Genomic DNA, 16,904 nt, shown 5'->3' on the forward strand with positions numbered 1-16,904 from the left:
AAATGTCATCGTGATTCAGCAGCACTGGCCAGCAACAAGAGCAGTAAGTTAGCTTGTTCTCAGAGGGGGGAAATTTCAATTGTGATGTTTCTAGTGGGATATATGGCAGTGCTAACAGTATATTCAGATAATGTTTTACCAATAGAGAAAAAAATGAAGGAATATGTAATATGTCAGGAAAAAATAAGTTAACAGTTTTTGCCACTAGTTTGAAGCAGTTCCTAATATTATAGGATTCGCTGCTTAATGTCAAAAGCAACTATGTGGAAAGGTGTAGGCTGCAATCATGCCCCTCTCAACAATCCTCCTATCTTCAAATGATCAGCCCTACCCAACCACGCCTATATCAATTTATCTTAGAGAACAGGTTTGCCGTTTTTAACCCAGGTGTTTAACCCAGACCTTATCAAAATTGTTGCTTTCCATTATCTGTAGCCATGCACAACACTAACTCACCAATGGCTTTAGTACTGGGGATCTTACTGCTCCTCCTTAGATTGTCACTAAATTACTCAAATACTAGAATAACTAGAATATAGTCATAAGAATCTTTGGCCGTTTCACCAAAAAATGCTACAAATCATGTTTTCTAACAGATTTTATTCACTTGATTTTGGATGTCTGCATTCTATTGGCCATTAAGCCATGCTGGAGGCAAAAAAGGTGTGCTCCTACATTTGTTTGCGTGACTGCAACAATTGCAAAAGGACAATGTGAATTAATATTTCAAATGCAGCAATGAAGTGTATAACTGTTTATACAGCATAACTAACATGGGTGCTGAACTACAGAATACAGTGAAAGTCTAGTTTTCACCTACAAAACCCTTAAACATATTCCACACAATTCTGTATAATTTCTACTCAACTAATTTCAACATCTCATAATTGATGTCATGATTAGTCCTCATCACCAAGCCAAGTCATGTAACAAGCATTTATTATCTAGTAACTAGTTACTAGCTTCAAGTAAAACCATCAGCAAGGTTGCACTATGGACAATTACAAATTTCCTTAAGCTTATTTAACTAACTGTATAAATTCTTGCCACATAATTTTTCTTTGCAGAGGTTTGCCATTTTTGCGGTTTTAATTTTTAAGCTGGTTACTGTATATTTTTTTGTGTTTTGCCCTAGTTTTATTTTTCATTCTCCTTTAAAAAAACATTTTGCACTTACATCTATGTTGATTGCTTTTTTACCAGCTGGATGCACATGCAGCCAACATCAAAGCTAACAAGTCATTTTAAAGATGCACTTTCAAATTTTATCCAAATGAAATGTATGAAAGGACAAGCAGTGTTCAAGCTTAAAAGAAACTGATTTGAAATAAGTGCCTTAAATTGTGATTAGAGTTTCATTACAGTAATATGAAGGGCCCTGTTTCAATGTCTTGCACTGCAATCCATAATACAGGGCACCATAAGAAGCTCATATTCACAGTGTAAGGAATGCTGGATGTGTGAGGACATGTCTTTCAAAGGATAAGGGCAGTGAACTCGGGGCTGATATTACTGCATATAAACTTTCCTATTTTCCCAGCATTTTACCCAGTGATGAGCTTTTTCAAAGTATGTTTTCATTTCACAGATTCTAGATATATGTAATTTTTCCATTTCCCTTCACTCTTATACCTGAAGGACTCCAGAAGTGATTGACAGCTTTACATTAAAAGTATATCTGAAGGAGATGAGGAACCTCTCTACTGAATATAGCAGCATCTTATTAAAAATCTCAGGAGCAGTCTCTCTTATTCTATACTGTCACACATGAAACTCATGCAGCCCTTTTCTACAGATTTAATTAAAGAGAAATTACTTTTTGAGACTCATGATATCATTAAGAACGAAAAAATGTGACGGAAAAAATATGGTGTTTTGCATAAGTAAATAATGTCAGTAAGCCAATTAAAGGTCTGTGTAAAAAATCAATGCATTATAATATCACAACATCTAAGTTTAAAAACAGTATCGATACATGGAGGCCCATAAATCTATATTTTTTATTAATATTTTTATCTGTTTTCCATTGTCAGACTACTAAAAGTATTTCCATCTTAATCATCTACTTGAAGTCTTTTTAAATGTTTTAAATTTGTCTACTTCACAATTCTGTTTTTCTTCAATAAAAAGACTAATGTACATTTACTAAATGTGATCTACACTCCTCAGAAGACCTGATCTGACATAAGGGGGAAATTATCAATTCTTCCTACAGCTAAATCAGAGGCAAGAAACTGACTATGCAATGCAACGAGGAAATCCAGAGCAAATTAATTGTCACTCTAGGGCAGTTTGCTAGCTAGCTAGCTACCTAAGTTAGCTATTATAAAGCAAATACAGAATAAAGGTGAAAAATAACTTACCATAAGCGTTATCAGAATTAGCTTCATTTGATGCCACTCTGCTTCCTACATCTAAAACAAAAGATAACACGTATTAGCGTCGTGTTAGCTTATTATGAAATTATACTAACATAGCTAGGTTAGCTGGCTAGCGCTATCTTGGCCTGGAGTCGACTAACGTAAACATTGTTAAGACACGACCCAGATGGCGCAGTCCAATCTTGTTTAAACATAGGGAAAATAACGATAAATTAGCATGAGCTTAAGTTGACTGTTAAAGTATGTTTCTCAAATAGGACACGTACGTTGAGCCTATTCATATGTTTCAGAAAAAATCCAAGAATAACAAGAAGAACTAACGTTAATTTTCGTTTTGTACGGCGTTCACATGACCGCTAGCCAGATCCGTCGAGGCTCCGATTAAACTTAAAGTTGAAGTGACCGTTGAATCTGGCTCGCGCTGAACCGTTGAGGTTCCCGTTGAATTTCAAATTTTAAATGAGTGATTGTGCGCGCGGCGGGCAGTAGGGTGCAGAGGTGTTGAAGTGCTGAAACACGTTAACTCCTTACACAATATTATAAGATAAAGCTAAACTACGCCGAGGAAATACATTTATAATGGACTACCCTGCCTGTCAGGCTATTTGCCGTAATAATCACACAACCAGTAGGTGTAAAACAGTGGCAATAGCCCCAGCTGCCCTCATCAAGCAAAATAGCAGTGTCTGTCAGACTGGCACACATAGTCTTACGGATTAATGATGAGAAGTAACTTAGTTAGCTGGTTGCAAAAGAAACTTTTCCCCATGGTATTAGTGGTCATAGTGTTAGTGTGTTTAGACGTTCCTATGTTTCAAAACATTTTCAGAACCAATAATGCTAAATCTATGCTGCAAGCAAGCAAGCACCTATGCATTGAAACTGCAGCATGGAAGTATTATTAACGTTCAGCAGTATTATATAAAAACACCAGCTACTCAAACCATAGGCTCTTTTGCCAAAGTAATGTAACTATAATGTTTGACAAATCTTGCTGATATGTGTGTGGGGTTTTGGCAAGGTTGCAAGTCCTCTGATGTCAATTCTGTATTAGCAGTGTTAGCTTGCATGTAGCAGTATTCATAATTTGACCCCTTAATGACCTCGTAATTCCGAAGACCCAGTGAGTCTTGGAGGAAACATTTATTTACAGCAAAAGGTATTAGTTTTGAAACTTTTTGTTTATCACAGAGATGGCAGCTATTTTGGAAAAACACCTTTTATTTCCCCATAGAGAAATCAGCTTAGACCCAGAGTTCCTAACATGGCCATGATGCCAACAACAGAATGACAACACAACTTTAGAGGTCTGTTACAGACATTGGACCTCATTCACCAATGTCTTCCTTTTTTCTTAAATTTATTCTTGAGAAAGGTCTTAAGAAAAAGTCTTTGTCAGATTCATGACGTGTTTTTAAAGTGCACAATTGTTCGCAACTTTGTGTTCTTGAGTGTGTGTAGATTCGGTTCTGTTCTAAGAACAAGTATCAAATAAGAAAACATTGGTAAATGTCAGAATCTTCATGAAAAACTGCATAAGTGGGTTTTAAGAAGACATTTCTTCTCAAGGACAGTTGGTGAATGAGACCCAGTTTGCCACAGGGATGGCTGGATCAATGTTGAAACACTGAGTGTGTTTACATGCACTTAATAATCTGATAACTGCAAAATATCAGATTTTGTGAGTAATTCATTCAACTTGTTTGCATGCATGTAATCAGATACTGGGAGAACTCTGGATCTTCATTAGCTAAAATCCAGCACTCTTTATTGGATTTCTTAAGCAGATTTCTAGGCCTGAATCTGATCTGAGAAATCAGATTATGGTGTTTACATGACCATTTGAATAATCAGATAACTGCCAAAATCTGATGATCGGATTTCTAAGTGCATGTAAACACACTCACTGATACTCACTATGGCATTTCTGTATGAGAATCAATGATCACGATAAAATGTTTATACCATAACATGTTTCCTTTAAGCAATAAACTAGATATATCTTTTTAAGAAACAGAATATGTATTTGATGCTGGAAAAGTAAAGTTTGGGTAGAAACTACATATATGTACATAGTTATATATACTTAGTTCAATCATTGTAGTGATTATACCACATTGAAGTCGTTCAATCATACCACTTCAATGTGGTATTGAGGCAGGAGTGTTTAGTGTGTTTCTTGCACGCTGTGTTTTTGCATGTTTTGCATGTTCGAGAAATGGGACACCAGTGCACACTTACTGAAAAGCACATTAATACACACACACACACACACACACACACAGGTACACAAAACTGCAAGTGTGAACCTTGGAAGAACCTAAGAGTGAATGCTCTATAAAGGCATGTAGAATTTAAAGCTAAATGAGGCACTTTTGGGGGATTTGGGGACCTTTCTGTTGAAAATGTGCAGAAGAACATTTTGTAAAGTCAAGTCTGCTTTGGAAGCCTTCCCTGAGGGAATGAATGTGATGACTGCAAACATGTTGAAAGAGTATTCAAAGAGAACTCAAGGTCAAAATGATGTGAATTATGCACTGTTATCATCATATCTTCACCAGTATGCTGTAATGTTTTTTTGCATTTGAGACCTAAACATTAAGTTTCACCTTCTTTATGAGCCAGTAAAGACGTATGACATGGCCTGAAGAATTTCTTTGAAATTGCCCCAACGCCTCTGACTTTTAAATTTTTTATTTCAGACTCTATTTTTAAAATATTTTATCATGTTTTTTTTCTCATTCAGTGATGCTGTTTCTTTCAGTTTTAACAAAAATCTTACATAGTACAGCTTTAAATATGGCATTATTTCATGTTTCCAAATACTTTTTTTATTTTAGGCAAATGCTTTCAAAACCATTGACGTCTATGTGAACTGGTTTTCACTGTAAAAATCACAAAGAATTATATTTTAACGTGCACAAGGATCGATACTTTTAAAAGTATCGGGATATTATTTTTGATGTTGTTATGTATCGAATCAAAAAGAAAATCCGTGATGTCGCCCGTCACTGTCGTTAATTTGTCCAAAGGTCTCTGCACTCCATTGCTTTAGTCTTTAACCCAGTACCGCTCGCCCTTACGGAAGCACTGACGTGTTCGCAGCAGAGCAGCGCGAGAGGCGGACAGGCAGCCGAGAGTGACACAGCGGCGGCAGCACCGGGTAAGAAAAGGTACACCTATCGTTGTGTTTCTGTGTTTATAATGTGGGTAAATCTTGAAACGTTGCTTATGTGTTTTAACGTGGCACAGTGATACGGACATTTTCAGTCTGAATGGAGAGCGCGCTAGACTCTTCTGGCTATTCTCAAACGTTTTTCATATCAATTTCAACCGGAAGTGAGTTGTCCAGTTTTATCGTCTCCCTGGTCTTTGTAGTTCTGCTCCAGCATCTCTTACCGCACGTAGTCGTTTTATAAACTACACTTAAAGGGTTTCGGTTTGAGCGAATCAACTATTTCCATGCCGTGGTGCACAGTGGGACATGCGGTTCAAAAGCGAACGTCCGATAGCTTGTGGAGATCAACGAGTTTGACGAGCAAACTACATTTCCCAGCTTGGCCTCTTTTAAGGCACCACATAGCTGGCTAATGCTATCTAGCTAAGTAGCTCGGGAATAAGTTAGCAAGATGTTTTACAGAGGTTTGCTGTGCGGTTTTTAGCGAGTGTATAGGTGTTTTGTTGTAAACGTGAAATGGAAACGAAGTAGACGCCACAAATTGTGCTTTATACGACTGGTAAGTTAAATAAATAACTCTGCTATAGTAGAAGCAAACAGCATAATGACAGTAGTAACCAGCTAGCTTAGCTATTGCTAACACCTCAGAATCTAACGCTAGTTAGCTACCGGTACACACTGCGATGCCCTCGGTTTGGTTGCCTAGAAAACGTAGAATTGTAGCTAACACGCTAGTTTTAATAAATTAGCGCAATATCCTGACATAAAACATGAATTATAACCTGACTACTTGTCTTCCCCGCTATCCGCGCAGAACTGTTCGGGTTTTTGCCCATTTTCTTATTCATTTTCATTAACCCAGCCCACGGCAGCTGAATTAGCTTAGCTAGTTACAGATCGAACAGCTAGTCAACCTCCCTGCAATGGTCAGCTTGCGAAATCGATAAAATAGATCATTGATTGAGTGCCGTGTAAATAGCATGGTTAGCTGAATCCTAATATTTCTGGATTTCCCATGGCCGTGGTTGAGACAGAGTTTATAAATTTAGTCATTTATTAGTGCAGTTGAATAATCCATGCATTTCTGTTAATTTAACGTGGCCTGGAAGCGTTTTAAGTAAATCAACCCAGCTAACTAGTATGGATTTTTGTTTTCTGAGTTAGTCTGTAGGGCTGTATGATGTTACGTCCATCGTTTTAGACGATGGCATTTCGCTTCAGTAACTTATCATTCGATTTGGTTCCTAAATACAACGTAGTCTTAACACTTGTCCTTTGAGACGTTGTTCGTCTTAGACTCTCTCTACATATTAGGCCTATTGATAGTATGTTGCTATATCATGCACTGGGTGCACATTACCAGTTATGATGATGTGGAGAGGTCATGTACTTCTGTCTGTCCTAGCAGTTTTTACCATTGGACGTTGACACGTAGCTTCGAGTTTAGTTGTTCTTACTAGACTGTTCTGTTTACTTTAGTGAACAAACTGCAGTTTTTTGAAGCAGAAAACATATTTACTCATTCTGTAATTGTACAATTCAATCATTTATATATCTGATTTGTTTATATTCAGACAGTATGTCAGAAGGAGACAGCTCTGGTGAATCCATCCATGGGAAGCCATCGGTCATTGCTGGCTTCTTTACACGTCTTGGGCAGGTGAGGTTGTGATCCTGTACTGAAATTCAAATATCCAGGTGTAAATGGTTAAAGTAACTGCTCTGATATGTGAATAATAGTGTCTGTTAAGTATCTATAAGTATAATTTTGAGAAGAGTATACAATAGTTGTAATTCTTCACTTGCATTCCTTCTGTGAAAATGATGTTTTTGTCTTTGTGTGTTGTAGATCTATCAGTCATGGTTGGACAAGTCTACTCCATTTTCAGCAGTCCGATGGGCAGTCACTCTTATCCTTACAGCCATATACATGATCAGAGTGTATATACTACAGGTAAGAGACCTGGCAACGTATCTTATTTTGTTATTAGTTTCATGGTCATATTTTAGATTCTCACTTAACACGCTTTTGAGGTACTCATCCTTTCTGTGTTTTTGTGTTTTTCATGTTTTATCTGCTTTGGTATGGGGAAGGTATGGGATCACTTGTGTGCTTAGATGAAAATTTCAATGTAGTTCAATGCCTGCTGAACACTGAAAAAATTATCGAACAAAAATACCTCGTTGTCTGTGTGCAGACATATTTAGTATCAACTGTAAAATAAAATTTAATATTTTTTAAACATAGAATCATGAGTTTATTATTTTTGTTTCTTTGTCTCTTTGTCTTCAGGGGTGGTACATAGTCACATATGCTCTTGGAATCTACCATCTCAATTTGTTCATCGCTTTTCTCTCTCCAAAAGTGGACCCTTCGTTGCTTGATGATCCAGGTTTGTTACAATGTGGCTGCAGCTGATTGCTTTTCACAGACATGATAGTAAAAATTCAGTTCTTCCGTAAATGCTCCACCACATGATCCGCTATTATAGAGGGTGATTCAAAAAGATTAATCCGATTTCAAAATGATTTATTTCACTTGTAATTCATTACAGAATAATGCAGTAAATTGTAAATGATGTAAGTGAGCATAAAGTTTGTTATGTAATTTTACAAGTGCTCGATATGACCTCCTTCAGCTGTAAGGACAACATCAATGCCTTAGTCAAATTCATCCCATACTTGATTGAGCATGTTGGTGCTACTGTAGTCACGGCTCTTTCAATGTGATTTCGCTGATCATCCAGTGTTCTTGGGGGTGGTGGCACATAAACAGAATCCTTAACCTAACAAAAAAGTCTCACGGCATGAGATCTAGTAATGCTGGTGGCCTTTTTCTTGGCACTGTTGGTACCAATGGCGAATGCTCTGAGCTGTTGGAGGTTCACTGCCATGCTGACAGTCAGAAATTCTATGACCCCCTCTTTCAATTGGTATGTGATTGGTTCCTAGGCGCCTCACGGTTGTAAAAATATGGCGCTTTGAAATCAGATGAATCTTTTTGGATCACCCTGTATTAAGTGTTTCTTCCAGAAATGTTGTTCTGAGTGAAGGGTGAATGTAATACAAGTTTCTTTGACTGTGGCTCAAACCGACATTGGAAGTGAGCCATCTGTGTAAAACAGGCTTGGACCTAGAACAGCGTGTACAGAGCCTGGTTTTGTATATTAACATTTCTACTGCAGTGAATAGGAAAAGAATATTAGTACTAATGGTCATACGCATATTAGTCATTTGTGTAAAAGAGAAAATGATCTATTGGATATCGGAGGGGGAAAAAAAAGATGCAATCATGTAGCAGATCTAGCCTGAAGTAGCACACACTCACACAGTGTAATGCCATGTTATTAGTTGCGAATCGCTTCCTGTGGGGTACTTCTTTTAGATGTGCATGTTAAAGTGTTTCAGTTAAAACTAGCACGTTTTAAAGCTTAGTATACATTTAAAGAAGAAATATCAGATACGTATCAGCCAATATTCAAGTTTTTAGAAAAGAAAAAATAGTAGCCTGTGCCATCTCTTTTTGCAAATCTTTCATTTGAATAGATAAATTGGTGTCTTAAGACAACAGATGTTTAGAGACAAACTTTCTGTACCTCATCATCATTGTTCTAAAGAGGCCATTATTTTTAGAACCCGTTGTGAGCTTTTGAAGGTTAAGAAATTAGCATCCTAATTTATGGAGTATTCATTGTAAATACTCTTGTCTTTCCATTAGTAAGGACAAAGTATGATGCTTATGAGTCTCATGGCATGTATGCAGTTAGTCAAAATAGTGCATGGTTCAAAGATCCACCTGGATATACAATTTTTAGAAAAAATTTTAGAAAACTGATTGGAAATAACTGTACCAGCTGAAATATATAGTATATAAACCATATTGTGCTGTATATTGTTAAAAAAAGGTCAAAATTCCAAAATCTAGTTTGTAAAATTCCCACATCACTTTGTTATTGTTGCTATGCTTGTCAAACTTTTACCTCATGCCACCTGGTAGCATCTGTAACACTTGTGCTAACAGACTAATAAAGTCCAGTAGCAGAATGGGCTCTACAAGATGTTCAGTGCAGACATATATGTTTGAAAACTGACAAAATACACATATGGGACAATTTAAAGTGAGCAACAAATGTATTCTGGAAACTTTATTTACATTAATCAAACCGGGTAAATTGTTTAGCCACTCGCCATTAAAGCAGAGTAGATTTAGTGACTGAAACTAATCCTTCAGATGAGCTAACGCTGAAGCTAGCACTTGAGCTTGTCAGAGCAGTGTTAAATGCTGTGGGGGCTGGTCATTTTTTAGACAAGGTCTTTCAGCCAACTTTGATATGACAATACAAATAATGGGTTATGTGCGAGTGCATTAATATCTTATTTTACTCAAAAATTTTTAATGACCAACATTAGTGCTGTTCAGTCTTGTTTAATCTGAATGATTTATCAAGCAAACAGTAAATTGACATACACAATCACAATCACCCAGCTAAATCTGATTTAAAATGCCCTTTGCTCACTGATTTGTTAGCTGTTTGGTTAAAATCACAGTTGTGTGCCAGCCAGTTTGGCTACCTGGGCTGCACTGTTTCTGGACTCCAGCAATCATTGCGTTCCACAGAATAAGTATTATAAAACGTTTGGCAGTAGTGAATCTGGTAATATAAATGTTAATGACACTGACATACATGTGTGGTATTTGAATAATGTGCTCATCGTCATACTCATGCAGCTGCCATTTTAGTTTCGGTCAGTTTTATTTTATTACTAGAAGTGGTGGTAAACACATCACAAAGTTCTGCCTGGTATGTGAACTAATGAATAGTGTTTGTGGAAACCTTAAAAACCAGTTTATACAGTAATGTAATTGAGACTAATTGCAAAATATGATTCTGAAGCAATAAGGCCCAGACGGAGTAGTAGTTGTGGGCAACATTTATTGATAGTGATTAATTACACAGTATGCTCTTCTGAGAATATTGTGAATATTTCATTACAAAGAGAACTTAGTTAGACTTGTTTAATTGGATTTAGTGCAGTGTGTTAGACTCTGGATAAAAATTATTGTGTTAATAGTTTTGGTAGTATTTTTAAAATATGGCCCACTGTTTATTTTTCTCTATTCCAACTAATCAAAACCTTATAATTAAATATCTATGTAAACTAAATATCATGCACTGAAAAATAAATAAGTATAAAATAAATAAATAAATAAGTCTTGAAATATCGTGAAGTTTTTTATTTTTGCCATATGGCATAACCCTAGTGTAGGGGTCAGCAACACGTGGCTCTTTTACTGTCCTGTTGCGGCTCCCCGGCAGAATTAGATTTTTAGGTAAAAATAAAATAATCCTCCTTTGCAGCAAAATAAAGCTCTGCTGGTCGTTCTAACACAGTTTTAATAATAAATGGTCTTAAACGCTGGAGTTATATGTATAATTGCTTATAATTATGTAACACAGCAATGCAGACAACAACCTCGCCTAGCTAGCAGCTAATGAAGAGGCAAAGAGAAAGATTTAAGATGAAGTTCGATAATTTGGAGATGAATGGGCTTATTTGCATTTATAATCACTCCAGCTGGATTCCTGATACGTTTAATCTGCAACGAGAAACTGTCAAACACTGAAAAGTCATGAAGCTGAAGTCAGATTCTCATTTGCCAGCTTCTTGTTCGAATTGTCCTGTTCCACCTGGTGCAACAGTTTGCTACATAGTTAGGTACATTTTTGCGCCTCAAGCACCATTTAAGGTGGAACGGGAAAATTCGAACAAGAAGCTGGCGAATGAGAAGCTGACTTCAGCTTCGTAAGAAGTCGAATGTTAAGAGACATTTTACAAAAAAACTGTTCCACGTTTGCAAATGTTTCCTGCCAGAGATGCGAGAAAAGCGACTGTAGCTGAGCTAAAGCTTAAAGCAGAGCAAAGTAAGTCTGCGTTTTTGTTTCTATTATATTTTTAACTTATATTAGGACATTAGCAGATACTGAGACATGTTTACAGCCAAGATGGTAAAATGTTTCTTCAATAACATGGACTTGAAATGTTGTGGCTCCCAGGGTGGTTTGATTTTTGTTGAAACTTGAAAAATGGCTCTTCTTAACATTTGAGTTGCCGACCCCTGCACTAGGGAGTAGCTCCCTTATTGTGGGTGTGTGTGTGTGTGTGTGTGTGGGTGGGTGTGGTTATAGTATTCACCATTTTAGTGAGGAGTAGTGCTTGCTGAACGTACTCTATTTGTTTAATTCTTTCTTTTCTGTTATTTTCCTCTGTTTGTTCTCCCTTTTTCTCAACAAGATGAGGGTCCATCACTACCCACAAAGCAGAATGAGGAGTTCCGGCCATTCATTAGGAGGTTGCCGGAATTCAAATTCTGGTGAGTTTTGCATTCATTTGATCCATTAATTACCAGTTTTTATACTGAGTATGTTTTCATTTCTTCTTTTGGACAGAAAAGAAATTGTTCCAACTACTCTGAATGCTCTGACTTCTCACAAAAAGCATGCTTATTCATTTGACTTCACTAATGTGTAAAAAGGTAATTGAAATGTGTATGAAATATAGAAAATACAGGGAGATTCACTCGAAAGAGGCCCCGGATATTCTGGTGTAACTCCCATTAGGATGAAGAAATAAAGAAACGCTGAATCTCCGTTTTCTGCCAGACACATGAAGGGTACGGGGCTATACACCCGGAAAGTGAGAACGGAGGTTACACGTCGCGACGGCGCCTAGATCATCGCTCCGACGCAGGGGCATCCCGGCTTGTTCGAAGCTCCATATCCTGAGGAGCACATTGCACGTTGTTTCGTTCAGATTGCTTCATCCTAGCGAGAGTTATTACAGAATATTCAGGGCCTCTTTCGAGTGAATATCCCTGTAATTATTACATTTATTAATTATAACTAATTGTATGAAAAAACACTTGTCTATGATACCATTTTCACCTGATAAGATTTTAACCACATGTATTTACATTTGGTCAACAAATGTGTCTCCATTTAGTCAGACTGGGATCTGATTGCTGTGTTGCATAGTAGGCAAATCAGCTCACATACAGCAACTAATTGAATTTGGGTTTTCCTCGTGTTTCCTGCCTGTTAAAAAAAACGCTGCCACCTCGAAAAATCGCAATTCTTCATTGTCTTAATTATTTCCTTACACTGACTTTAAGGCCTGTTCAAACGATCAGATTTTCATGGCCAAATTAAAAGCTTTGAAAATGACCATGCCATGCTTTCACATCAAGTCCAAAACTGACGGACAGCTGTTTGAATTTTTAAATCAGAGCCAGCTCAATTTGCTGTGTTGTACAGATGCAATAAAAATCAGGCTGTCAGAGCCAATCAGAGCTCCGTTGTCATGGTTGCAGGCGAAGCCAATGTGAATCACAATGGCAGCAGAACAGCTTGTCTTGTTTGCAGCGAGAATAAAAGATTATACAAGCAACACACTGGCTATTAAAATCTGGATGTTAAAGAAAGTATATGGCATATCATAGCCAAAGGCTAGGGAATAATGGTGAGTACCTAAATAAAACATAGTGACTGTTTATAGGCATTTATTTATACAACTTGGTGTATTGTTCATGCCCAGTCTTTTTGTAAAATGGAGTGTATCCAGCATGCCTTTTAGTTGCAGTGCTTAAAAGAAAGATGCTAAATTAACTGTTGCTGCTGCTCAAGGATTCAGACTAAAAACACGCATCAGATTTGATGTGGAGGTCCCACTATGTTAAAAAAAATCGCATTTGTTTTTTTTTCTGTGCAGTGTGGGTGTGAATAGGACCTTACACCAGTGTTCATAAAAAAAAAACGTTTCCAGCTGGTCACAACTGTTCTGAATAAAACATCCCGCGTTAGTCATCACAATCATGAACCACACATGTTGAAATGTAATATTTTAGTGAGACCGTGAATAATGATTAAAGGTTAATCCAGTTGAAGCCTACTGAATTAACCTACTGAGAATCTCCTGTTAAGAGCTGAACTGAAGAAGCAGCGATGCCTCTGTTTAGCAGTGGCAGTTTTTTTTCCCCTCTACAGTATGCAGAGCAGCAGAGGGAAGCGCCTTCACGGTATTGGGAGGAGTTTTGTTTGTCAAATGTGGCTAGGAGAGACGGATAAATTTATGCTTGTAGAACATCTGGCTAAAACACTTCTCCTGAGGAGGTTTGAGTGATTACATTTAAATCTGTTTTAGATGCACCTTGGGTGGATCTACCCCTGAATTTTAATGTGGATAATCTCTAACCTGATATAATCTTAATACTCAAGACTCATGAAATGACCAGGTGTAAACCGGGTCTATATGTATCTTTTATGTCTTGAATAAGTCCTATGCAAGGTATATTTGATTGTGGCCGTGTAGATCTGCACTGGTTTTATCTCCCCAGAGTGTTTCCCACATTGGTCTATATGCAAGCTCATTGTGAAACTGGTCAGTGCCATCTCATTCACAGTGTGGACAATGTGCAGCTAATTGCAGTGGCCGAAATAACAGTAGTTTATTTTCCTTTCTGTATTTGGAGTTTAGACAAGAAGTCAGATGGTACTGGCATGTGTTGTAGACTTTAATAGTGACGTCACAAGAGGACAGAATTATTGTGCTCTATTTAAACTCAGGATCTTAAGTTATGATCTTGGAAAGCTGTTTTATTTGAACTTTTCAAAATATACAATTTTATGTTAACATTCTGGGGCTCAACTTAATATCAGTAAATCTTCTTCTTCGTCTTCTTCGTCTTCGTCGTCGTCTTCTTCTTCTTCTTCGTCTTCTTCTTCTTCTTCTTCTTCTTCTTCTTCTTTTTCTTCTTCTTCTTCTTCTAGTATTGGCGTACTGCAGGGGTGTACAACTCCGGTCCTAGAGGGCCAGTGTCCACCACAGTTTGGAGATTGCCCTACTTAAACACACCCACTAAATTTGGCAGTTAACAGATGAGTGTAAACAGGTTTGTTTGAGCAGGTCAATTGCTAAGCCCTCTAGGATCGGAGTCGTACATCCCTGGCCTACAGCCTCAGAATTGAAGAATTCAGTTGTAAACCATATTCTCCCCACCAGATGGCCCCATTAACCACTGAAAATATGTAGGCTGTAGGACACTGAGAGTCCACTGGGTTTGTTGTAAAAAGAATCTAGTTACTGTTACCTTATTGAAAATATAACAAAAATTTTAGCTGGTGTAGCTAAATGCTTCATTAATCTTCGTGTATTGTTGGGCATTTAGCACTTAACTGAACATGAAGTCCAAATGATTTTGGTGTACATATTTGTCAGTGTTTGTGTTGTTATTTCAGGCATTCTGCAACAAAAGGCATCGTCATCGCCATGATTTGCACATTCTTTGAAGCCTTCAACGTGCCAGTGTTCTGGCCTATTCTTGTAATGTACTTCATCATGCTCTTCTGCATCACCATGAAGCGTCAGATCAAGGTTTGTTACTTGTTACTCACATATTTGTTTTATTTTGTCATGTTCTTAGTAAACTTAAAGCTAGTTTTGAACTGGCTGCGGTGCTGTTTTAAGAGTATACCCAAACAGCAATATAAACAGTTCCATTTTGTTTGATAGATATATTTAGCAGTCCTAAATGGCTCTGATCTTTTTTGTCTTTCTGTCCACAGCATATGATCAAGTATAGGTACCTACCCTTCACACATGGGAAGAGGACATACAGAGGCAAGGAAGACACAGGGAAAACATTTGCAAGTTAAAATTCCCTCTCCTGAAATTAAAGTTGTTGATGAAGAATGGTGCGTGCAGGGGCTGAAGATTTTTTTTCTTGTTTTTTTGGGGGGGTTGGAAGAACTAGGGCTAATTGGAAAAGAGTTTTGATCCATAATGGCAGTGTTGAGTGTGGTCTGTATGGGTTTTTAAGACAGGAATTTTTGCTGCCTTCAGCGAGTTTTGCCAGATTCATTTGAAATTCATGGATGAGTGCAGTGCCTATTTTGCCTTCTATACACAAACTCTGATGATGAAGAAAAGCTTGGCAAATCCAGGCTGTACATTAGGATGATGCTCACAAGTGGGCTACAGAGTCCTGGCTTTTTTTGCATTCAGGTGTAATCAGGGGAACTTGAGCACCTAACTGTTTATCACTAACATGTATAGCTTATTATCTCCTATGTAAGTATTTGAAAGCATTGTATACTAAGACTGTCAACAGTATCATTTTATTAGTCCTAAATTGAAGTCATCTATTAAAAGCCAATGAGAGATGCTGCAAAATTGATCCCTGCTTTCAGCTGCATACTTCATCATCCAGAAATTTCTCAGATTACTACTACTGGAGGGCTTGTTTTAGCATCCTTCATTCAAATGAATAGACTGATTCAGTATTCACATGTATCTGTGTATGAAATTTCTGTGGAAAAAGGAGACACTAGTGAACAGCTAGGATTTATAGCACCTGCTCAGAAGAAAACTTGCTACATGTGAATATGAATTTGCCTTCCTTCATAAATGTGCTGTAGCCATCTATAGTTTGAATTTTGTATATAGTATGTCCCTAGTAACATCAGTCCTAGCAGCTAATTTATTCACAATAGTTTAATACCTAAAATCCCCTGATTTTGAGCACATTGTACATTGATTTTAGAACAGAGATTCATTCCAATGTTAGACTTAATAGAACTGGTTGTACATTACAATGGTTTAATCATTCCAAACAAAACTTTTCTCTCTCTCTCTCTTCTTTTGCAGAGGAAACATAAGAACGTTGAATGCTTTATATGATAAGAAATGGATGGAGAGGGTTGAGACTTTGTTCATGTGTGGTTTTGGTTTGGTATTTTGGGTTTTTTTTTGTTTTTGTTTTTGTTTTAATTAAATGGATGTTGTTCTGAGCCCTAATGGCTAATGTAGAAATTTGCTGACCAGAGGGGTGTTTTTTTTTTTTTTTGCAATCAACACTGTAGATGAGGATCAAAACATTTTTCCTATTAATGTGCTTCATTTTATGGGGGTTTATATATATATATATATATATATATATATATATATATATATATATATATATATATATATATATGTATATATGTATGTATATTTTAAAGGGTAAATTGAGATTATTTTGGATGTTTCTTTCAGCAGGTGATTCCAAGTGTTAAATTCATCTCTTGACATTAAATACATAAATTGGATACTAGATCTGTAAATTTCTCATTGAAGGCATTGCATGTTTTTGGTTAACTTGTGCTGCTGTTCAAAAAAAAAAAAAAAGATTTTAATAACTTAGTGTAAATTTTTCACTCCAGATGCTATTAAAAGACCATGTCCCTTCACCTTTGTCCTCGTGTGTATTTCTTTTTATAAGCTGCATGACAAGAAATGGACCTAAAAATGTC

At 36.9% G+C, this 16,904-nt stretch overlaps 1 protein-coding gene across 5 annotated transcripts; it reads left to right on the top strand.

Moving 5' to 3' along the window:
• Positions 1–5,458: 5,458 nt before the first annotated feature.
• Positions 5,459–16,339, top strand: rer1 (retention in endoplasmic reticulum sorting receptor 1). 5 transcript variants are annotated; one of them, XM_036579040.1, is made up of 8 exons: positions 5,459–5,554; positions 7,134–7,219; positions 7,409–7,513; positions 7,853–7,952; positions 11,854–11,932; positions 14,853–14,988; positions 15,180–15,260; positions 16,261–16,339. In XM_036579040.1, exons 2-8 carry the CDS (start codon positions 7,139–7,141, stop codon positions 16,291–16,293), a joined length of 615 nt encoding a protein of 204 aa, XP_036434933.1. In that variant the 5' UTR covers positions 5,459–5,554; positions 7,134–7,138; the 3' UTR covers positions 16,294–16,339. The 5 variants fall into 5 exon arrangements, with proteins under 5 accessions (XP_036434933.1, XP_036434938.1, XP_036434937.1 ...); XM_036579045.1 differs by having other exon boundaries at positions 15,180–15,234; XM_036579041.1 differs by having other exon boundaries at positions 5,460–5,544.
• The last annotated feature ends 565 nt before the right edge of the window (positions 16,340–16,904 follow it).

The sequence above is a fragment of the Colossoma macropomum genome, unplaced genomic scaffold, assembly GCF_904425465.1.
Source record: "Colossoma macropomum unplaced genomic scaffold, Colossoma_macropomum, whole genome shotgun sequence".
In the NCBI taxonomy this organism is placed as follows: Eukaryota; Metazoa; Chordata; class Actinopteri; order Characiformes; family Serrasalmidae; genus Colossoma; species Colossoma macropomum.